We start from the raw sequence: 23642 nt of genomic DNA on the forward strand, positions 1-23642 counted from the left end.
AACAAACTTTTACCATGTTAAAAAATATGATACATGCCTCATATATGTTTTAAAAACTATTCAAATTTAATGAAAAAATTAAACATAAGTTAAATATGTTAAAAAATATGATACATGTCTTATACTTATTTTAAAAACCATTCAAATTAAGTCCATATTATTTCTCATGATACAATGATATCTGAATATTTGAATATAATCTATGATTCATATTCGATCGAACTCATATATATATATATATAGGGATATATATATATATATATATATATATATATATATATATATATATGAGTTCGATCGAATATGAATCATAGATTATATATATATATATATATATATATATATATATATATATATATATATCCATTGATAAATAAGCTCCACAGTTTACTATTTAAACTCCAAATCCAAATTTTATACCATATTTACCCATGCCTTCTCCACATATTTCATCCATATTAGTGGTGATAATGAGATTTGGATAATTAAAAAAATTGAATTGGAGCTTAAATAATAAACTTTTGAACTTATTTATCAATTCCTTATATATATATTATATTTTTAAATTTTGGGATGCAAACAATCACTAAATCCTCAGTGTCTTCTTATTTTTGTTGATGAGGATCGAAAATGCTTGTGTCCCCATTACATATCCGATAATCAACATAAATTGATTAATCCATATATTATATCCTGAACATGAAAAAGGACAAACAATAAAGAAAAAACCTTTAGAAAGCACAAAAGAATATCTTGATGAACACAAGTTAAAATCCATTAAGCTGGCAGCTAGAGGCTGCCTGAGACCTGCCTGCTTTGTTTAGCCTCAATCCATCCGAAACAGCAAAGCCATAGCTTTGAAAATCAGCTTGGCTTAGACACAAAGTACCAATTAGTCACTAATCAAGTACCTTAATCCATAAATTAAGCATAATCCATGTTCAAACTCACTTGCTGACAGTGATTAAAATTCAAAACCCAAACTTTGTGCAGCTCCACATGTGTGGTTTAGTGTAAAGGACAGGTCCTAAAGCCTGTAAAGGTTGGCGGGCGAACCCAGATGTGAAATTCTTTATGTTATCAAGATAGATATAATGTATTTATTATATTGGTCGATTAAGGTTTGTCTTCTATGATTGATTCTTTAATTATGGTTTAAGTTTAATTAATCCTAGTGTTATAATCCCCACAACTGGCATTAATATAGGATTTGTTGACCCAACTCCACCTGTTATTGTTAACATTATCGTTTTGTCTGAAAAATTTTCTGAATCTCTATAATACAGGGAGTGAGACTCTGAGGGACATAAATCCAGAGTTAACTATACAATTATTACGGAAGAAAATCGAGAATATGCTATTTAGCTATCACATACAGTGTTCTAAAAATTCCCGATTAATCTCTTGCAAAGTCGGTCACCGATTCGATTTTCGAAATCCGATTAATCTTTATATATATATATCTTCATCGAATTATATATGATAAATTAATAAATCTAAAACACTATATTACTTTAAATATGAATAATTATAGAGTTTATGAATATAGTAAATATATTAGTTACTAAATAGATAATATAATAATAACTAAATATTAAATAATATTTTAATATTAAAATAAATCCGATTTTCACTCCGATTAATCTTTCCGATTAATCTCTGAATCGGTAGCTCAACCGATTAGGTATGATTCCCGATTTCTGTAACACTGATCACATATAGATGCAACGGATTTGACTGGGCTTTTATAATCCGGTTTAGTCATTTTTTGCTACTGAAAATTATATATTTATTTGTCAAAATGGGTTTAAAGTTAATTAAGGCATGACTTAAAACCAAAGCCTATACTAGGATGTATTTTTTGATCAATTTATTATATTTTTAATTTTTTTATAATAAAAATCGATTTCAACAATAAAATAAAGAATTTGTCAAAATTGTTGTTATTATTATTGTTATAACTCACAAGTCATCCATCGAAACATATAATCTAACCTGACTACTTATCATATTAAGTTATTATAAATCTTAAGTTATAAGTCATAATTTTAGGTCTAACCAAACCAGAAAAATAATGAATTTCTCGTAGCCAGTATCAAACAATCAATAAAAAAGTTATTATTCTATATATTCAGTTTGATTGTTTTAGTTTTGGAATCGGCCACCACTCCGTAGAATGTGAACAACCTGTATATATAACGAAAATATTCCTGATAAGAATGATTAGCTCATGAGAAAACGAAAAGGGATCTCTTTAGTATGGAATAAAGATGAGAGGATAAGATATATTCCTATCCTTTCACTAGTTCTTGTAAACAATTCACAGCTTTTAGATCAAAACTACAAGAAGTTAAACATATCTTATGGGACCATTTGAAATCTTTGAACCAACTTTATATGATTATATCTTGCGATATATAAAACCAAGAAAAGAATTCACAACAAATTTGCAATAAAGAAAAACAATAAAGTCCTTCATAAGCTCTGGATGCTCCGGCTGTAGTTTGAAAAAAGTTCAAGTGTTACACTAATTAGCACTATATACAAGTTAAAGTATTAAACTAGATTAGTGAAGTCAACAGCTAACCTTGGTTGAAGTGATCCGAGGTGCTTATGTTTCTTAAACAGTTTTCAAGATATTGTGGAAGATATAGTTTAGTAGGTTTGATTTAAAAAGATTGTACGTGAAAAATTGTGAAAGTTATTTTAGTCAAAACATTTTAAAGTGACATGATGAATCCAAAAAATAATGAGTTACTAAAATTTCATTCTTTTACATCAATTCTTTTTATTTATGATTGAATCGTTTACAGCAAGGAATTTTGTTGACCGGTCTATGTATTGATGATTTAATTGTGGATTTGTACTGTACTTGTTACTCTTAGATCATAAAATTAGAATACACGAAAACGGACATCGGAGGAAGAAACTGAGTTTACCGGCAAAGCGGGAGACATTGACCTCGTTTAGCGCCCTTACGAGGAATCCTTGGGTTCACATTGGTACTTGCTCACATTTTGTCGAATTAAAAATATACACACATTGCATGCGATTTTAGTTAAATATGGTGAGTAATACAATTTGACCAGATTGTTCGAATACAAACTGGTTTGGGCTGGGTTTTCCTTTTTTAATTTGATGTAATGGTATTGGGCCGGGGTTTGCGGCCTGTGGAAGCTTTTATCTGTTAGGATGGTTTGTATTTGTTTTATTTTTCTTTTGTTTTATTCATCTTCTTGCTGTTTATTTTTCTGTTATACCCATACTATGTTATTCAAACAAAAAAACCTTAAGATCTTGGTTTGGTAGTATAATTTTTATCACAAGACTTTTTGAAATTATGCTGAAATCAATATCAAAAAAAGTTTTTATCCTACATGAGCTTTTATCTCGGATTATGCAGAGATGATCGGGCGAAATTTTCATAAAAAAATTTTATATCCTCAGAAAACATTAAAAAAGAAAAGTAAAATATACGGGTCTAAGAAAAGTAAAGAGAACTAAAGTCCAGACTATCACAAAGGTCATGAAGAGATTTGACTTCAGAAATTTTGATTCGGAGGAAAAAAGTGACATAAATTATAGACTTATATATTTTTATACCTTTATTACCGAAAAAGATTTAAATCGAAATTAGGTGAATTCAAAGGAACGTATGTATTCGATAGTGGAAACTTATCGAAGGAAAGGAATGTCCCCCTCCGATTACTCTCACAAGTCCAATTACTCATAATTGAATGGCACATCAGTCTTTGTTTTCTACTGCTGCTTCCATCCACATCCACATTCATTTCATCGTTTCTAATCTTCCTACATGAATGAGCCGAGCCTCCCATCCCCATGTTATTTGTCAGCTAAATACCCACAACTTGCACATGGCCAGTATATGGACTCTTTGCAGCAAATGCATGCATGAATTAATACATTCACTGCTACATACATATTATCTAACATGAAAGAGCAATACTCGCGTTTTATATCGCATATCGATTAGTATTCATTTTTTTTTTTCCAGCTGCTCGCACACATGTTTTGGTCGAGATTCAACTCCCATTCTCTTCTTCTCCATGAAAAATGGGTAACCATTGAAATATAGCACAAGTTTCTTCTTATTTTTATTTTTTTGTTTGCCAAGCACAATTCGAAAGAAAGCTGAGTAGCATGTAGAGACAGGAAGTGTAGTTCAAATGTCTCTTTCCGATATCTGAATGTTGATACTACAACATTAATTAGAATGATCCTGACTATAGACGGACAAGATGCACGATTGTACTTTATAAAATAGGGTCCTGCAGGCCCGGCTCAATAGTTTAGGAGGTCCTGTACAAAATTAAATCATTAACATTTTTTCAGTATATAATTATTAATTTTAAATATATTAATATTATATAATATATAAATAATAATAATATGTAACTTGGAATAAAAAATAATAATTATATATTAATTAAGGACACTTAAAAAATTTATACAAAAGGCTAAAAAACATAATTTAGTAAACAATAATTAAATTCAAAACAAAAAACCAATACAAGAATATAACATCAATTTATATATAATGATAATAATAAATTGCAACTAGTCAATTACAAAAAAAAAAAAGTTATGTATTTTTATAGATACAATAAAAAAAATAAGAAAAGGATAGGAATTTTGATCTAACACATAACAAAAATTAAAATAATATACATGTATAAATGTTATGGGCTTGGATATTGGGGGCCCTCTCAATTTTGAGGTCCTTAGGGCTGTTTGCACATGTCAATCACCGGCCCTGGGTCCTGGTCCCTGACAATCGTTTGTGAGGGACTGTTTATATAACACACTACTAGGGCCGTTGGATTTCTATTTGAAGGGATATCCACGGAAGGGAAAAGCTCCGATCCGCAGAAAATGGATCGATAGAAAAAAAAAAAAAGCTTTCATCTTCACCATTAAAATACAAATCTAAACAGCTCTTAAGCTGTGTGTTGGATAAGGCAATCGTAACAATGCCTATTATGGACCAAAACCCTATAAAATATAATTACAATATAAAATATTAATCACCACATTTGCTACTGAGCAAATGCCCCCACTTTCCCCGGCCTCACTCTGTCCCTGCCAACACCCAAGGATCCCAAAATTTTGACTGATTTGTATGTATGAAATATACTCCCTCCGTTTCAAATTAGATGTCCACTTTAGAAAAATCACACAGTTTAAGAAAAGTGGTTGTTCACAAATTAATTGCATTAAATGATCAAAATATGTGGAGTGAGATTGATCTAGGAAATATAAATAAGAGATATGTGGAGTTGAATTGACTTTGGAAATATGATTTTGCATTGAAAGTTGAATTGGACAAGTAATTTGAAACAAAAAATTTTCTTCAAGGTGGACATGTAAATTGAAACGGAGGGAGTACAAAGTACTCTAAATTATATTCCCGAAAACTGATTTTAATTATGACCCCTCAGATTTCAGAACCACCGCTGATTACTCGCCATCAGCCATCCGGGCCATTGATTTTGCACCTTAGTCTTCCAACATTACCTTGACCAATATGAGCACTCATATCTGCATTAGATTTTTTCTCTCTTTTTGCACACTAAATGGTCGCCATTATTGAGTTTTTCCGTTCTCGTTTCTTTTTTCAGAGAAACAAGCTCTTTAAACTAACTGCAGTACACTCCCTGACAAAAAAACTAACTGCAGTACACTTCATGAAGATGTCTACCAGTACATATTGCAGCAAAATTATAACTTGTACAATTGTTCAGGCACTCCTTCTTTAAGCAATTCAAATAATGCATCGTGATAGATAACATAATATTAAGTTGTTGAAATATGAAAAGTAGTTTGTATATTGTATAGCTCTATGATTGTAGCAAGTGGATTTTATTCGGAAACAAATTAAACAATGATAGAGACAACTAAGCATCATTATTTATTAAGTTTTGACTGAAACTATATAAATTAAGGCAACTACGTACATATATCAAGTTGGAGTCCTTTAATATTTCAGATGAACCGATTTACTTAACATGATATCAGAGTTTGGTGCAGGACGGTTCTCATGTTCAGGTCCTCGTACAGTTCAGTTGTATTTCAACCGGGTATCTGGTAGGCAACATATATTTTCAACTTCAGTATATGAAATTTAAGTACAGAGGAAGTATAGTACGTTCTTGCTATAGCCTATATACATCCGATCAGCCTTTGTTCCAAGGCAAGTAATCTTGAAACTATACCGGGATTTTCTCAGCATAATGCGTTTTAAATAATTTAGTGATCGATATGTCACACTGTAGACTGTACAGCGGACATTTATTCGGACTCTCTGAGACAATCTTTAGTGTTTTATCTACGAGAGTAGTCATGAACCTCGGCTAAAGGGTTTATAATAAACCCACAGTCACCTTGTTGCTGAAACCTTCTGTCCTTCAATCTAAATGCATTTGATCTGCAGTTTTCATCAGCCATGTTGTGGACAAGCAGCGGGGAGATTGTTCTCCGAATCTTGGAATTTATGAAACCTGTTCCAGGTAACTTGAAACAAATTTTTGGTGTGGAGTTCGTGTTTGACATTCTTCCACTTGGCGCAGCTAATTCATATGAAATCTCATCCAAGGCTAACTCCAGGCCGTGAACTCGTGATTCCAGTGCACGCATTCCATTCCGGGAGGTACCAATAAATCCCTGCAGTAAAACAAAATAGAAATGAAAATCATTATTATGAATCCATTATTCAAAAGAACAGAATACACAATGAAATTCTATAAAAACTATTTTCTAAGCTGCAGACTAAAATTTTCAGCTTTTTCAACTTTATTAGTTCAATATGCCAAGAGGCTGTTTGACTGAATTTAAAATTGTGACTTATGACTTAATGTCTGTTTGAACAGCCGAAGCCTGTTGCAAAGACTAGGAAATTACCTGGAGTATATTTAACAAAATGGACTGCTGATTTTCGATCTGAAGAAGCTGCTTCTGGATCACTGACAGATTCTCACCGTCTTTCTCAGTTCTGTAAACATCCTCTGTCTCATTTCTAGCTACCACACTAGATTCAGACACATTATCCTTAAATGGGACCGGGTCAGGGTGTGACCTAGCTCTCGGAACATCAATTTTGTTTTTCTTCTCCTCAGGGTTGTCAAATACTTTTTCACTCCAATTGCTCCCGACAGAAGCTACAGTCACAGGAGTGGCGGTGTTAACTTTCTGGTTAGTAGGCATCACTCTGTCAAGCTTTCGGAACATTGCTGGAGCTGCTTTGTTGAGACTTGTTTTACTAGCACTGACAGGGGACGGATCGTTGGTGCGAGGGGAATCGTTAACAAAGCTGTGATTCTGCTTCTTTTGCAGAGCTCCAGAAGTACTGTCGATGGACTTTTTTGAGCTTTGCGGATTTTGTCCATCACTAGCAAATTCTGGAGAAACAAGTAAATTTAATTAAGGAACTGCCAGAGACCAAATCAACAAACATACAATTCTCCATTACAATCAATTGATCAAAAAAGGCGATAAATGTCTATAATTCTACTTAATTACTAAATAATATCATCTATATCTTCCAAATTAAAAGCATTTTATTTGCGCGGATAAGAAAGGCGTGTACCATTAGAAGAACACTGAGATTTAGTCGTCGGAGAGACCTCACTGAGTACATCCGGTAACTCCCTCCAAGCTTTTACCATCTCATTCATGCTCTCCCTCACCACCTTCACCTATACCATACCAAAAAATTGTCAATTTAGCAGATAAAATACGAATAATTTAGCAGATCAAATAAGAATTCAACATTTTCTATTTTCCTACTAAAATCCTGTTCTCAATCAATGAACAAAATATTAAAATCATGCATAAAATATTCACAGAACCGAACCTTGTCAAATCTTCTGGCCTCAAACGTCTTCAAACACGACACCTTAAACTCGATCATCAAATTTCTTTCAACAACTGCCAGCTTCTCCAGCGCCTCCGCAGCAGCCTTCCTCGCTCCCCAATCCTCACTACTCACAAATTCAACCAAACAACTCACCAAATTCCTCACTCCTTGCTGACTCAACGCGCCATTAACTCCAATCACACTCGCGAAAACGCTCAACAAGGCCGCTTTCGGCTTATAGCTCTCTGACCGCAACAACTTCTCCAGCCTCTGCATCACTCTTTTAAGAAAATTCGGTTCAGGATCAGGCGATCCATTGATCGCTGCAGCCAAGCACAATGCGGCTCCGCTCTGAAAGTTCATCTCTTGTGCGGTCACCAATGCATCCACAATCGGCTTCGCGATGAGACTGAATGGAGGCTTAGTGACGTGACTCGCAAGGGACGTGATCGCGTCAATGCAAGCGGACCTCACCGCGGAGTTTGGATCACAGAGTCGACGAATAACGGAGGATAGAATTTTCGCGAGATGAGGCGAAATTAAGTTGCCATGAGTTTGTGAAATAATTGAGATTAATTTTACGCATTGTTTTCTGACAAGCGACTTGTCAGAAGAGTCCGTGGCGGTGATGCAGGCTACGAAAGGCAGGATGTTGTCGTGCTTAAGCGCTTTCGCGATTTGTTCTAGCTCAGTTGCAGCTGCAGAGTAGGTGTCGCGGTCGGAGAGTCTGGTGAGACAGGAGAGGACGTTATGCTTGAAGTCTTTTGCTGCCATCTGAGCGAGATATATCGAGTATGTTTGTTTTCACGGAACTAATATGGTGGCGGTGCTGGTGGAATATCTGGATGCATAAGAGATGTTACGAGGGAAGTGTTGGTAGGTCTTCTTGAACTTGTGGGATTTCTTGAATTTAAAGCGAGTGCGAGATGGTTATAAATAAGATTAATCTAGGTGGGAAAATAATGATTTGGTTTCTACCATAAACGTTAAGACGACGTCGTATCTTCCCGATCTGTTAAAAGACTTGAAAGACGGTGAGATCATAATTCATTTTTGTTTCTAAAATAGTAAAATCATTTAGTTTACAGAAGTTAATTGGTCGGAATTTATTTATAAGAGTAATTTATTTGTCCAAATGGATGAGGACGAGAAATGATCATGTGAAACCTGAGTATAGAATATGAGTGAATTATTAATAATAAATAATCAAGTGATAAATTTAGATGTCTAAAGACCAGGAAATAATTAGCATGTGAAGCGTAGGCATGGAGCATGTAAGTGTCAATTATGATGGATATAAATTAGAAAGAGTTAACGTGGTAGGCTATTATTTCTAGCTTGTTCGCAAATTATTGCTTGTCCCTCCATCCCATGATTCAGGAGGGATGAAACTTTGGCGTAAAACAAATCGACCTTTGCGTCTTCTTTTTTAACTTATGAGTGAGGGATTAACCTTTCAAGTCTTCTTTTTAAACTTCATTGAAACGAATCGAGTCGAATACGATTAACTTTTGAATTTTTGCTCGATTTGATAAAAAATTAATAATTTTAAACTTGATTTAGAAGTCCGAACTGATTTTGTTAGCTACAGATATAATTTTAAAGATTAGTGAATAATCTTAATTAATCCATAAGTTGAGAGTAGCTCAGTGGTAAAGAAAGTTACACGTCAGTCTTCCCCGAGGTCTCGGGTTCGATTCCCCACCTAGAATTTAGGTATCGAACACATCAAACTGATTTACTCTAATTATTCAAATAATCATTCAATTAATTTTCAATCAATCCAATTAATTCTTGTTTCATGTTTTATTGATTAAGTCCGATTTCTTTTTTTTTTTTTATTACAATAATGGACCTACATACATAAACAATTCAGTCCATTTCGAGTCGATTAAATTTGCAACATTATATTTTAATATTATATATTTATAGTAATATACAAACAAAGAGATATTAAAATCTCAATTTAATCACAAACTCATTTTATTAAAAAAAAGTCCAAAACTCACGAATCGAGTAATTTAAAACTTAATTTAGTTTGATAAAATATTCGAATAGTTTAAATTCGAACTCTACGCAACCATTATTGACACGAATTTTGGATAGCCCGATATGTTTACCTCAGTTTACCAAATTTTATATACTTGCTATAATCATAGAGCTAGCCGGTATATAATAACCTATTAAACAATGAAGAAAGCTAAGTATATCAATAATACAACACCACACAGTTTACTTGTGAATTGTACATTGCAGACCATATAAAACTTTTCATTTTTCAAATAAAAAATATCACCTACTTACTCATCAACTTCAATTAACTAACAAAATTCAATGCAACTAGTTCCGTTAAATTAAGACAAATTATTAAGAAGATAAGGGGACCAAAAGATGTATGCGACTTTAATTAAGAAAATGGGTTCTTTTTTTAGGCACAACAAGAAAGCACTACGGAATCTTATTGTGTGTCATGAATTTTATGTATTAAACCCTATTAACGTGAAAATTAAGGATGTGTTCAAAGTAATTGTACCACTTTTAATTAAGTGGTGTTTAAGTACAAATTTGGTATCCTTAAAAGAAGATTATAAGGAAGTACTTAGCCGTGGTTTATGTCTAAAACATGGAGAGGTGGTTGTGGTACTGGAACAAATGATTAGTAGAGAGAAATGAGAATGGTCAATGCAGTGTTTGAAGACTAAGGTGCAAAACGAACACTATTATTAATGGCCCCAATGGGTAGTAATGTTGAACTGTCAATATTTTGATAGACATATCAACTTCACTTTCTTGTCTCCAGCTCCAACACAGCTTTCGTTTGTGTTGCAAGAGATAATCAGGATTTTGATACTGAGCGATGCGGCCGAGTTAGAATTTTAATGATTTTGATATTGATCGTGGTGCCGTGGGATTAGAATTTTGATATAATTGAAATTAAGAGAGATATTCAATTCAGATTTTAATCAATTATATATAATTTATGAATTTTAATGGAATGTACTTGATTTTGATTTTATGCGGATTTTATATAAAATCTCGCAAAGTTGATATAGAGTAATATTTCAAAATCTCATAAATTTTGATGGAATTTCAAAAAATTTGGAATTTTAATAAATTTTAAATAATTTCAATTGAACACAATCGGGTTTTTATGTTAGTACATAACTAATTTAGCTAAGAATTTTGTAACCTCGATAGTCGATAACCCTCATTGAGGTGCTCTCACCAAAAATAGTACTACTACAGTACTACTATAACTTTATAACTACCCGACCAAAGAGGCAACTATAACATGTAACTTTGCGAAGTGATCACAACCATAGATCCATTATCCAAAATCGACATTACATGAATTATACGCACAATAGTGAATGTTAAATGCATGCACATTGCAAATTTGCAAGAGCTTGCTGCCAAGAGTCCATACACTCCCCATGTGCCCTTGTAGCTTACATGTAACATGGGGATGGAAACTAGGAAGGTAGGCTCGTTCAAGTAAATTCTGAACCGATGGAATTAATAAGGATGTGGATAGAAGATGAAGCAGCAAACAAAGACTCATTTGGCATCATATATACTCCTTCATGTCCCATTCTTTCATTTATAACTTTGGGACTTTGCGGTAGAGGTAGGCGAGTATATTGATCAGCCTTCCCGACATTCCCTTTCCGTGAATAGCCCACAAAATTTTACTCCCTCTGTTTTGAAATATAAATCGTTTGACATTTTTTCACATATTTTTAAGTTTTTTGACCGCATGCTAAAAATTATTATTTTCGAAATTTCCTTTTTTTGAATAAAAATATAGAATTAATATTATAATTCAAAACAAAAAAATATTAAAAATAATAATTTTAAGTATGCGGTCAAAATACTTAAAACTACGTGCAAAAAAATCAAACGACCTATATTTCAAAACGGAGGGAGTATTTATTTATTTCATTTTTTTCCTTTCTCAAAGTATCACTTATGATCTTAAAAATTGGAAATCTTAAATAATTGATTCGCCTATCGATTCAGGATTTATCGGAGACTTTTTTGATAAATCAATTTTTTTACTTAAATCAAAATATAATCGATAATGTTTATTTTAAAAATTAATCCGAATTTTTTTCAATAAATCAGAGATTTTAGAACTGATCTTGCAACATGTTTAAATTTTTTCATTTCTTTTCTGCGTAAAAGCAAATTCGAACCCATAGAAAAGGGGTGAATATACTCTTCATATGGCATGTTTTTGCTAATTTGTCATATTGGACACGTAGATCCAAGCTACATTTTTCCTTTTCATTTCGGAATTGAAGTTTAACAACTTGGATAGTTTCAAAAAAAAAAAAAAAACTTGGATATTCAGAAACCAATGTTTCTTTGACTGTATTATGAAAATTATTGTCATAAAAAATCATCTTGCTCAATAAACTTAAATTAACATATTAAGCAAATACATGCCACCTAGTTTTTTCTTTTTTGAAAATACATGCCACCTAGTTTAATGACACAATACAACACCCTATTTATCTGGGCTTACAGATTGGCTTCAACTGGACTCTGAACTCCTAATTGAGAAAAGTAGCCCATGAGATTGCTTTTGTTTTTACATTTTAGCCCAGCAATTGCAGCCCCATCAATCTCTCTCTCTCTCCCCCTCCCTTTGTGTGAATGTATGTTTGCATTTCCTGTCATTGCGTTTATTAATCACTGCCTGTTTATATTTAGTTATTTGCAATGTTTATGAGTTGAATTATGCGTTGATACGTTGAAATAGCGTTCGGATTGTGCAATTGTGTCAGTTTGGTCCTATATTTTCCCCCTCTCTTGCCGCAATTCGAATTCCTTAAAGCATACAGGCTACAGCATACTCTTATAGAGCTGAGAACTACAAACTGGCTCATCTAAAAACTTAAGATGATAAAAAAGACCCCGGCATGATCTTATACTCGTCAACACTCCCCCTCTATAGAACTACACCACTCAATCATAAGAACTGATATCATGTTAAGTAACCGACTCATTTAACACCCTAAGGTGCTGACAAAATCTTATACTTTTTAGCAAGAACAAAATTATCAAGACTATCAGTCAAGATCGATGAATTACACATTTTACTTCTAAGCAGAGTAAAATTAATAAAGAATACAATGTGCATTTGTTCTCAAATATTTTTATTGGATTTATTACTTGATTTAATTTAAGTTTCGGTGTATCAAAAATTATTGTAATTCTGATTTGTTTGTGCGAGTCATTAATTAGTTGGGTTCTTGTAGTTATCGGTATATCTTAATTCATATACATCAGTCATTCATGGAACAAAGTGTTTATATAGAATGAAAAGATCTACATACTATTTCAAATTTAGGGTTTTATTTGTATTTGTATGTTTTGCTTCAAACTTGCGTAATGTTTATGTAAACAATATCCACTCATCTATATAGGGCAAACAAGCTAGTGTTCTTTATTGTTTGATGTGATAAACAATTAATGTTGTGTTAATTTTTTATTTAAATGCACATTAACATTATATTTCTGATGAGAGGAATGATAACTTTTACAAAAAGAAAGAGAAAGTGTTATCCTAGTTCTCCAGTTTAGAACCCTATATGTTTATATACATATCGGTGGTATCAGTTTATGTGCTATTACAAGTTAGCTTGGATCTCCTTTTTTGTTGAATGCTTTGACAATTATAAATTAAATATTGCACTTGGTTTATTATGATAATGTGTAAATAGCAGATGCTTCAGCAGGCAGCAACACTTGTCAGTTTAGAAACAACATCAGACTTCATCCAAAAAGATTCTCTGTATTATTATTTGCTAAAGAAACATGATCTTGGCATTTTAATAATGTTTTGAATGCCAGATCGTCAACTTAGGTGGAGAAGGTTTGCTTTTGATTTTAGAAGAAGATTTGTGAATAGCAATCAACTAATCACTACTAACTACGGATATGACCTTGCATTTTTGTTCAATTTTATAAAAATTTGGTAATAACTGAATTACTTGATTTGATTTTGAAACTGAAATAAACACTATATTAACATATGCATAGTTACTAAATTACTTAATTTGTCTTCTCTCGTATGTATAGCCTTTTGCCTTTGGCTTTTCACGTGTTTTGTAATTTTCAGTATTTTGAAAGCCTGTTTATATGCACTGTTAGAGCTTGAACGATGTCATGAGACAATAACACAAAATATATTTCTCATTGATTTGGCTTGTTCGTGCGAGTTGGCACTGAATGACCAGATTGTACTATGAATTTATTGCATATGAATAGACTTTTTGGAGAAAAGCACTGTAGCTATTGTATCTTATATCATATTTGCACCCCAGTCAGTAGCGGCTTGAGCAAGAGCTAGATGAATTCAGTACCACAACTGTGATAAGGTTCATTTCATATATCCAGCTGTAGTTATCTCGTTGTAATTTCTATCACTCTGACGACACTACTTCTAAAGGAATAAGTGCTATTGCTTGAATCATTTTTTCTGATTATCTTGTACTACTTTTGAAGTCTCATGAGTAGTTAAATACTGAATCATGTCAGTATTGATATGCATAGAAAATGATCATTTGCTTACTTTATCACATGATTTTTCTATATATTAGAAACTTATGCATAGTCAATGTATATAAAGTTATTTTTTGTCAATGCATACTTTGTTATTTCTGAGGTTCTTATTTGAGGATAAACAATGAATTGGTTTTACATGGTGGTAGTTCATCGGATTTAGATCAGTACTTGCGTGCAGAAACAAAGTATGTAGAGATTTCAAATTTTCAATGAGTTTGACATATAGGAATTAGGAGGTGGTGTACTGGAGGCTTAATTTGATGAGATTGCAGATTGTTCGTGACATATTGGTTTTTCCAGTATTGATGGTAAGTTTGGGGTATGCCTTCAGTACTTGTGGTAGAGTTCTTAGTGGTTGAAGCAGTTGTATCTGCTCGAGGTTGGATGTGTAATATGGCAAAAAATTGTCGATGTGAAACAGGATCTCGAGGAAATACAACTTAATTAGGGCATGCTAGTTTATAGAATTTTCATAACGTCAGCATAGTTTCTGTGAGAAGTAGTTATTAACTTTCTGTTTTCATATGTGTTTGTGTGGTGTCACTTAGGAGTATGGATGTGGGTGCAGGGATATTCTTCTGCTTGCTCATTAACATCTTAATTTGAAGTATGCATCTTAACTTCCTGAATTCATCCAGCTGTTTAACTACTTTTGTTTACTTGAGTAACTGTTCTAGTTATCTTTTGTCATCATCGTTTAGCTTTCAGTTGTCAAATATTGTAAATTACATTTTTATGTATCTTTACTTATCAATAGTGGGAAAGCAAGTTAACATTATTGGGATGTGAATTCCAGGTTCAATTATTAAACTATACTTGTGTTGGATTGATAGTTTATCTGTTGGGTCCGATAGTTAAGGTCTTGTCAATATAAGTAGCTGTTTTAAAAGTATACAGTATCTTGTTTTGTATTAGTATTTAGCAGTTCTCTATATCTTCTTTCAACAAAAATTTTCGGATGCAGTACTAGTTAAGAAAAAAATTACTATCCGTTTGGTGCATTGTATTGTTGGATTAATTCAGCTGATAACTATTATTGTATGCATTATATACACTGAGAAGTTCCGAGAACAGTGAAATGGTATTTTAGTCTCAGTTTGAAAACAACTGGGCATATGTTATGCAGCAATGCAGATGCTTCAACAAACAACAACACTTCTATGTTTCAATGCAGCTTCATTGAAAAATGCTCCCTGCATTACACCACAAGATAACGTACCAAAGGCCCATAGATAGCGTACCAAAGGCCCATAGATTTGGTGTTACCTTATTGTATCCTTCAAGTCCAAAATGTCAGGGTGACCTTGTTACTCACAATAAGCTATTATGCAGACAAAATTGTTGGGTAAAAAAAGTAAAAATATGAAATTAAAGGTTATTTTATTATATACAAAATGTCATGAAGATTGATTTTTATGCATATAATGAAATCTGATAAATGTGACGAGATGGAGATTTTAGGTTTTCTCTGAGAGCACTTATTCCAAGTGTTCAGTGTTATAAAAGAACAAATTGATTTTGAATGTCAGGAGATCGATCTTTCTGGCACCTAATTTTAAGGGATTAGTAGGTAGATTAATAATATATATTTAAATATTGTGTTATAATATTAATATATTTAAATATAAATTAAGTCATGAATTTAAATTTATAATATTGTTAATAAAACATATGATTTTACTTTCTTTAACATAATTGTACTTATATTATAAAAAAAGTTAATATTTTCAAATTAAAAAATTATCAAATTAGCAAGTCAACATTATTCTTACCATTTTTTCTGTTTGATAGTCTGCGCAAGTTTTGAAAACACTTAATCATATGTTTAGTACAAAATTAAAACGTTTTTGATGCTGATTCCGCGTAGATAGTTGCTTAATGTGCTTTTCAGAGACTATCATTAGCGGCAAAACAAATATAATTAATAAACATTATTACATATTTAAATTGATTTTCATAAATATGTTTTCACTATCACTTCTTTTGATTTTTATTTTCCGCCAATAATCTTTGAATTTAAATCATACTCCCTCCGTCCCAATCATTTGTATATAAATGGTTGGGAGACGGAGACCAAAGAAATTGTGTAAGAAACGAGTAAAGTTAGATGGAAAGTGGGTATAGTGGTGGAATTTATTTATATTTAATAATAGATTTGAGATAATGGAGTAAAGTAGTGGGTGTAATAGGGTTTATATTATTATAGAATGAAGATAGTGGAAGAAAGTAGTGGGTGTAATGATGTTTTATATTATAAAAATTTACTACTTTTGGAACGTATACAATTGGTGAGACGTCCCATAAAAAAAAATGTATACAATTCATTGGGACGGAGAGAGTAATAAATTACCTACTTTTTTTTGTCTTGAAAATAATTTTCATCTAGATTTTTGACACGTACTCATGATTCATAAAATAGTCATCTTCACATATTATTTTTTTCAATATTTTTTGATTGAAATTATAAAATATTGTTTTCTTAGGAAACAATAGAAAAAAAGTAAATACATGAAAGTTATATTTTAAAATATGTGACACTACCTGCAAGGGTTGGTTCAGCTGGTTAAAGGGAGGACATGTATATTCTTGGTGGGTTTACCCAGTGCGCACCCGAAGGGTAGCGGCTGCGGGTTCCTATGGAAAAAAAAAAAAGAAAAAAGAAAAAATGTGACACTTGATTTGAAATCCAGATAATGTTATAGAACTAATATCATATTTACTTAGAAACCATTGATTTGAAATCCAGATAATATTATAGAACTAATATCATATTTACTTAGAAACCATCTATTGTGTGTATCTATCCTGTTTTTACATAATCTGGATTGTCTTAGAGATAACATTTATTATATAAACATTATCCTTATGTTTTTTTTTTTTTTTGAGCAAACATTATCCTTATGTTGGTTGTGATTTTAAAATCTTTACGGATACTATTAATTTATTTACCACCTATCCACATTTGAATTTTACTCTTAAAACCAATATCTCTAACACTCAACCGCTGGATTTGCATTAATGAAATTAATACTACAACACCACCCTTTGTATCTGTAATGTTATATAAGGTGAAATGAAACTTGGCATCAAATACTAAAAACTATTCAAGAACAAGTGAAATAAAGTGCAGTGTGTGTTTATAAATAAAATTGAATTAAGGGGTTTCAGTTGTTGATCATTTCGATTTGTGAACATGGGTAACTCTTTTTCGAAATCGACAGATGAGGCTACTTCTAATGTCAAGTTGGTGGTCACAAAAAAGAGGGTAAAATACATAGTTAGTAATTTGAATTTATGAAAGACGTTTGATATCTTAAAAAAAATTTGAATTTTTTTCAAATATAAAATTTTTTATGATAAAATTTGAAGTACATACCGTTACTTTATTATTGTGTTGTTTAATTTTCGGATTTGCGATTTGATTAAAGTGAAGGGTGATTTGTGTATTCAGGGAAGTACATTAGCTGAATTGAAGCAGGTCAAGCTCGATGTTCGTCGTCGCCAATGGCTTTCACAAGGTATGTTATAAATTTCCCTTTCTTTTCGACATCTGTGTTTATGTGTTTGTACTCATGATTTTTCGGGTCCAGGAGATATTTCATCCGTTTCATTTTAATTGATGTTTAATTTTTTATCATTTATATTAATGTATAAAATAATGTATTTTTTATTATAAAACAATAGTCGTGACTTTTTGCGCACAAAAACATATTTTTATATCTTATTTTTCGAAATTTTTTTTCCGAATAAAAAAAAGATGTTAGATTTTTATTTTAAAAAAATTGATAAATAATATGGTTTTTTACCCCTCAATTATGTGTAAAAAGTCAAAGCGATTATTATTTTAGAATAGAGTGAGTAATAGCTACACTTAACACAAAAATTCAATTTTTATATTAAATTTTAAATTTGAAATTTTTACTTGATATAAATTTTTAAAAAACTAATTATATTTTTTGTCAAAAAAATAATAATTATATTTAAATATTTTTTTAACAAAACACGTACATGTAAAAATTTAAAAGAGATAACATGGTACAGAGGGGGGATTTTTTATTTATTTTTTTATAAAGGGACATAGGGATTTCTTTTACTAATGGCCTGGGGAGAATCTTTGAATAGGGTTTGAGTGATCTGTTATGTTAATATTTTTTATACTTATGTAATCTTGTTTTGTTCTAATTTTTTTTAGTACTTCGTTTATGCAGGGAAGAATGGGGGGTGCAAGGAGGAACCGAAAGGAGCTGCAGAGATTCATGCGCAAAATGGGGAGGATACAAGGAGCTTGAAGGTTGCTCCTACAGATGGAGAGAAAATTGGTTCCATGCATGGCAATAGCTCGGGTTCATCCTCGAAAGATCCAAGCAGCAGTGTTACTGGAAGTGCTGTTGAAAGCAACTGCTCTGAAACTAATTTTAGTGAAAGTAGCAGGAGTTGTAGCAACGGCACGTCTAATTCAAAAAACATCAGTGAAGTTCAGGAGGATGGTGGTTGTGTGGATGACTGGGAAGTTTTGGCTGATGAATTGGCAGCTACAGATGACAAGGTGGAGCGGTGTGACCCAAAATCTGAATCATTGCTTGAGAAGAGAAGGGTTGTCAAATTGGATCATTTGCCTGAGGTGGTGAAGCTACCAATTTCAATTTCCCCCATGGACGTTTTGAAGCCAAAGATAGAGAACCGTGATGAAAGTTCTCAATCATTGGTGGAAAATAACAATGTTTCCCCACTAAACCATCAGGCTGAAGTGGTGAAACAATCAACTGCCATCGTAGATGGTTTCAAGCCAAAGCCAAAATTTGGCGAGGAATGGAGGGGATGTAATGCTTTTCAATCAAAGCCGAAGCCAGGATTCGGCCAGGCATGGAAGCAAAGGCCAGAAAAGCCTGACCCAAAATGTAAGTCATCGGTGGAAGATATATCTGTTGCCCAATCGGATCATCTGCCTAAAGTGGTAAAAGAAGCATCTGCTGCCATGGACTGCAGGAAGGCAAAGCCAGGAAAGGGCTTGGCATGGAGGAACAATGATACTTTTCGCCCTAAAAGCCTGCCTAATCCACGAAAGAAGCATACTTTCCCTGTTAAAGAGGATAGGCATCATGGTCGTGGTGGCACAAAATCAGGCAATAAGAATATTGCATCGGATCCAACACCATGTCCCATATGCTCTGAGGATATGGATAGCACTGATTTAAGCTTCCTTCCTTGTTCATGCGGGTTTCAGCTTTGCCTCTTCTGCCACAAAAGGATTCTTGAGCAGCACTGTGGTCGCTGTCCAGGGTGCAGGGAGCCTTATGATAACAATGCTGTCAAGTGGGAAGAAAGTTCAGATAAGCTTGGAGATTGCTCAACTCTCCGCCTGGCTCGTTCTTGTTAACAAGGTTTTAGTAAAGTTTATTGCATCTTTTCTTATGGATATTGGGGACTCTTTCTGTACACCGTTTAATGTTTACTTGTGTTTTAGCCATATATCTGTTTACTAAGTTGAATATTGTAGCATGAGATGGTTAGGCTTCCTTTATTTCAGGTAGCCTGTATGTAGGGTGCTCGTGCTGATTTAAATGAAATGTTTGTAAGTGTTTGATCCATACATGAATGTAAGAACTCAGACAGATAATTATATATATTGCTTGAAACCTTTGGATATATATTCAATCGCCTGCAATCTCATTTGCATAGTAGACAAGTTTGGAATTTTGTTGAAGTTGCTTTATGTAGGTGCTGTTAAGTGGCTCAGAATCCGTCACTGCCATTTGTAGGTATGTGGCCTCGGAATGGAAACATCAGTGAACATTATGTACTGTAATGGGTTCATTAGATTATGTTTTATACCTGCAGGATATACATTGAACATGTTAACTCGATTCAAAGATCAGTAGCATCATTCAGATCTTAAGGGCCACTTGCTAACAAAGAAAAAGAATCATCAATGTATAGTAACTCAGGTTACCAGATGCAAGAACGCGAAAGTAAATCTAGGTCAGACTGTCTGTTTTAACATTTTAAAGATGGAGTTCCCAAAATGCTTAGTTACCTGTTTCATGTTTAGGGTAAATCAGTCTGGGATATAGCTTCTAGGGCAGAAAGATCTATCGTTCTAATGCATTATATTCTGTCGACAAGTCTTTCCATTTGAGGCAAAAACGCGTTACATGTTCAGTGATTTTGATCAGAATTTTGTGAAACCTCTAGTTCAATAAACGCGTTTGCATAATTAGAAACAAAGAGAACATACATATGAAATTTTATCGTTGATCTAGCTCTGTAAGGGGGTAGGAAGTAGGAATTTTGCTAATTGCTCATATACTGAGCAAGGCAAGATGTTGATCTATATTGGTCAGGGAGCGTTTTCCACCACTCAGCAACTGTGGATCCATGGGAAAATACATGTTTGCACAACTTCCCGTCGTCTTGCCATATCTGTAATGCTTTCTCTAGAGGCTCAAGCTTCTCCTTTATGTCTTCAAATTTCTCATTTCGAAGCTCCTCCACCTCAGCCCAGAAACTAGAGCTGGAGATCGGTCTGAATTCTGTCTTGGAAGCATGTTCAGACCATCTCTGGGTGAATCTGTAGCGTCTTGGTCTACCGTTTCTCATGTATGGACCACAGTCATCATTCTTAAAGTGTCTGTAGTAGTTGGCAATATCTATTGGTTCAACAAGCTCCCGAAATTCTGTTCCTAGCTTTATCCAGTCTTGGCGGCCCTCAAATCCATCTGGAAGTTCATAATTCTGCAACAAGTCCATAATCTCATCCCACATGCCCGATAGCTCAATCCTCTTGATGTTGGCCTTAAAGTCGATTTTGCTGTCTTTCTGATGTTTAAAGGCATCATAGTAGTTCATGTTGCGCCCTTCACAATTAATCTGGTATGCTTGTATTTCATTCAATGCCTTTGCAATGATGACCTCATACTTTTCAATATGGCTTTGATTTCTCTTCTTCTGATCCTCGAATTCACCAGCAGCCCGAAGGCATAGCCTGGCTCTTGCACTCTGGTACATCAGAAATACTCAAAAGTTAGTACTAAGCTTATCTAGCCATGCTCAGAAGAAAGAAAAGGCTAAAAATCAAGATTTTCTTGATGAAATCAATAATACTAATAATCATGACATTAGGAATCGAAGAAATTAGGCATACCAGGCCAAGGTCATTCAGGGCCACGTCTGTTGAATCCTCGTTTAAGGTACTGCCAACGGAGTCTAGGGGAAGATTCTGTAGGTGGTTCAAGCAGATTACTTTTTTCATTGCCAAGCTTTTTTGCAGTTCTTCTTCATAACACATATGTTCATGTAAGCTTTTCAAAGCAATTTCCCCCTCTTCGGCTTCACTATCTACCTGAGAACTATAGAATAACATCTGCAAGACCGCGTCTGAATTTTCAACAACCACCAATTTCCCATTCCCTGTGCAAAATACATATTTTCCGAAGGGCCTGTAAGGGCTTGATTCAACATAAGTAGATAAAGATTCTAATAGCGTGTTTGGGCATCCCATGAGGCCGCTTGCAGAACAGCTTGCAACAGATGAAGCATTTCTCATGACTTCCTTATAAAGAACCTGAGGTTGCAGTAACTGATTTTGAGAACTTGCAGTTCTGTAATTCTTGAAGAAATTGAGAGCTTTCTGCAATTCTCCTTCAATACGCGTGACAGGAGCAAGCATTATTCGCGGGACAATGTCATGCTTCATTACAAAATGTGTGAAGTATCTTGACCAGTCCTCTCGTCTGATAGCATGTCCAAAAATCTTGTCACCAGCAAGCGGAGATCCAAAAGTTAGACAATGAAACGGAATTCGTTCACCTACTGTGTGATTAGTATTTTCCAGGAACCAAAGGGTTGCAAAGATAGCTACCGCGCCTCCTGAGGAGTGCCCTGCAAAAACAATTTGTCTCCCCTTCTTAAGATCTTTGTCCACCTGAAATTTAAGTTATTTAGTGTTATGTTCGTTTAGAACTCGCTAGTTGGAAGATTTTGAGGCCAGAAACAACTGAATAAATGAATCGTAAATGATTTTGTTGAGAACCAGTTCATCTAAAACCTTAAGGTATTAGAGGAAGATTCAAATGGATCTTATGCTACTCCCTCTGTCCCGGTCAATTGTATACGTTTCTTTTTCACTGCTCGACACGCTTTTTAAGACACTTATAAAATATAGTTCTACAACTTATTTTTAAGATTTTCTTTTTTTTGTATAAAAGTATAAATGTTATACTTTTATACAGAAAAAGAAAATTTTAAAAATAATTTACAGAACTATACTATATTGAAGCATTAAAGTCCGTGCCGCGCCCCCGTCCCCCAATGTATACTATTGACTGGGACGGAGGGAGTATATTTCAACACTCCTCCTCACTTGAAATCTCATTTTTTGGATTGAAGAGTGGATCACGGGCGGCGGGCGCCCGTCTTTGGGACAATTAATACCTTGGTGTTCTAATACCATGTTGAAAATCAGCTCATCTTAAACCTTAAAGTGTTAAAGGAAGGTCCCAAACGGATCTTATGCTATATTTCAACAGACCTTAGCTACGAAGAATCGTATATGAATAATTAAAATGTGTGCTGGAATAAGTTCATTGTTACCTCAATTTTGAGTGATTTGTGGAGACTCTTGTATTTTTCAGCGAATGCTGCATTCACCAGGGCAGTCTCATCAGGGCCGATACTTCTCATAGACCGGAACATTTTAAGATCAATTTCTTCTTCTCCGAAAGACTTTTGCTTGAAGAATTCATTTACAGACCATGATCCAGCAAATGCAAACACAACATCCGTTGATCCTTGAATTTTGATACGACGATAATTTTTTCCGGACTTGTGAGCTTTCATGGATGCAGAACAGGCTCCATTGATGAGATCATTTGACATGGCTATTGCATTGATCATGTTTTCCTCCATTTTAGTATAATGCTCCTTTCTTTTGCAATTCTGATGATGATGTATTAGTGGATTTATGCATGTAGTTGGCTAATTCTTTGTTACTAAATCACCCTTGCTGTGACTTGTGAGCCATTGGTCTGTGTTGGTGCATAGAGCAGCGGAACCAGAAATTGAAATGACCGAGACCGAAGTCTAAAATAATAATTCTTTATACTGATTATTTGAAGTCAACTAGGGCTTATATGAAATTTTTTTACTAATTCTTAAGAAAAAAATATGACTAAATTAAAAAAATTTATTGATTTTTGTG

General features: G+C 33.5%; 3 protein-coding genes across 3 annotated transcripts; 1 reads left to right on the forward strand and 2 right to left on the reverse strand.

Moving 5' to 3' along the window:
* Positions 1 to 6101: 6101 nt before the first annotated feature.
* On the reverse strand, positions 6102 to 8795 carry LOC108193786 (TORTIFOLIA1-like protein 3). Its single transcript, XM_017360606.2, has 4 exons — positions 7871 to 8795; positions 7604 to 7712; positions 6919 to 7415; positions 6102 to 6681 (listed from the first exon to the last, which is right to left on the reverse strand). Exons 1-4 carry the CDS (start codon positions 8645 to 8647, stop codon positions 6343 to 6345), a joined length of 1722 nt encoding a protein of 573 aa, XP_017216095.1. The 5' UTR covers positions 8648 to 8795; the 3' UTR covers positions 6102 to 6342.
* An 8844-nt stretch (positions 8796 to 17639) lies between these two features.
* LOC135148011 (uncharacterized) lies at positions 17640 to 19962 on the forward strand. Its single transcript, XM_064082119.1, has 2 exons — positions 17640 to 17711; positions 18639 to 19962. Exons 1-2 carry the CDS (start codon positions 17640 to 17642, stop codon positions 19821 to 19823), a joined length of 1257 nt encoding a protein of 418 aa, XP_063938189.1. The 3' UTR covers positions 19824 to 19962.
* A 676-nt stretch (positions 19963 to 20638) lies between these two features.
* Positions 20639 to 23442, reverse strand: LOC108193772 (protein EDS1). The gene is made up of 3 exons (XM_017360586.2): positions 23036 to 23442; positions 21588 to 22367; positions 20639 to 21442 (listed from the first exon to the last, which is right to left on the reverse strand). Exons 1-3 carry the CDS (start codon positions 23348 to 23350, stop codon positions 20738 to 20740), a joined length of 1800 nt encoding a protein of 599 aa, XP_017216075.1. The 5' UTR covers positions 23351 to 23442; the 3' UTR covers positions 20639 to 20737.
* Between the last annotated feature and the right edge of the window lie 200 nt (positions 23443 to 23642).

The sequence above is a fragment of the Daucus carota genome, chromosome 7 (genome assembly GCF_001625215.2).
Source record: "Daucus carota subsp. sativus chromosome 7, DH1 v3.0, whole genome shotgun sequence".
Taxonomy (NCBI): Eukaryota; Viridiplantae; Streptophyta; class Magnoliopsida; order Apiales; family Apiaceae; genus Daucus; species Daucus carota.

Excerpts from the sequence above, each read along its gene's own strand:
- LOC108193786 (XM_017360606.2), bottom strand. The coding sequence starts at position 8,647 with ATGGCAGCAAAAGACTTCAAGCATAACGTCCTCTCCTGTCTCACCAGA. Across the intron at positions 7,713-7,870 it reads AGGCCAGAAGATTTGACAAG|GTGAAGGTGGTGAGGGAGAG; the intron begins GTTCGGTTCTGT and ends GGTATGGTATAG. Across the intron at positions 6,682-6,918 it reads TTTTGTTAAATATACTCCAG|GGATTTATTGGTACCTCCCG; the intron begins GTAATTTCCTAG and ends GTTTTACTGCAG.
- LOC135148011 (XM_064082119.1), top strand. The coding sequence starts at position 17,640 with ATGGGTAACTCTTTTTCGAAATCGACAGATGAGGCTACTTCTAATGTC. Across the intron at positions 17,712-18,638 it reads TGGTGGTCACAAAAAAGAGG|TACTTCGTTTATGCAGGGAA; the intron begins GTAAAATACATA and ends AATTTTTTTTAG.
- LOC108193772 (XM_017360586.2), bottom strand. The coding sequence starts at position 23,350 with ATGGAGGAAAACATGATCAATGCAATAGCCATGTCAAATGATCTCATC. Across the intron at positions 22,368-23,035 it reads ACAAATCACTCAAAATTGAG|GTGGACAAAGATCTTAAGAA; the intron begins GTAACAATGAAC and ends CTTAAATTTCAG. Across the intron at positions 21,443-21,587 it reads CCCTGAATGACCTTGGCCTG|AGTGCAAGAGCCAGGCTATG; the intron begins GTATGCCTAATT and ends CTGATGTACCAG.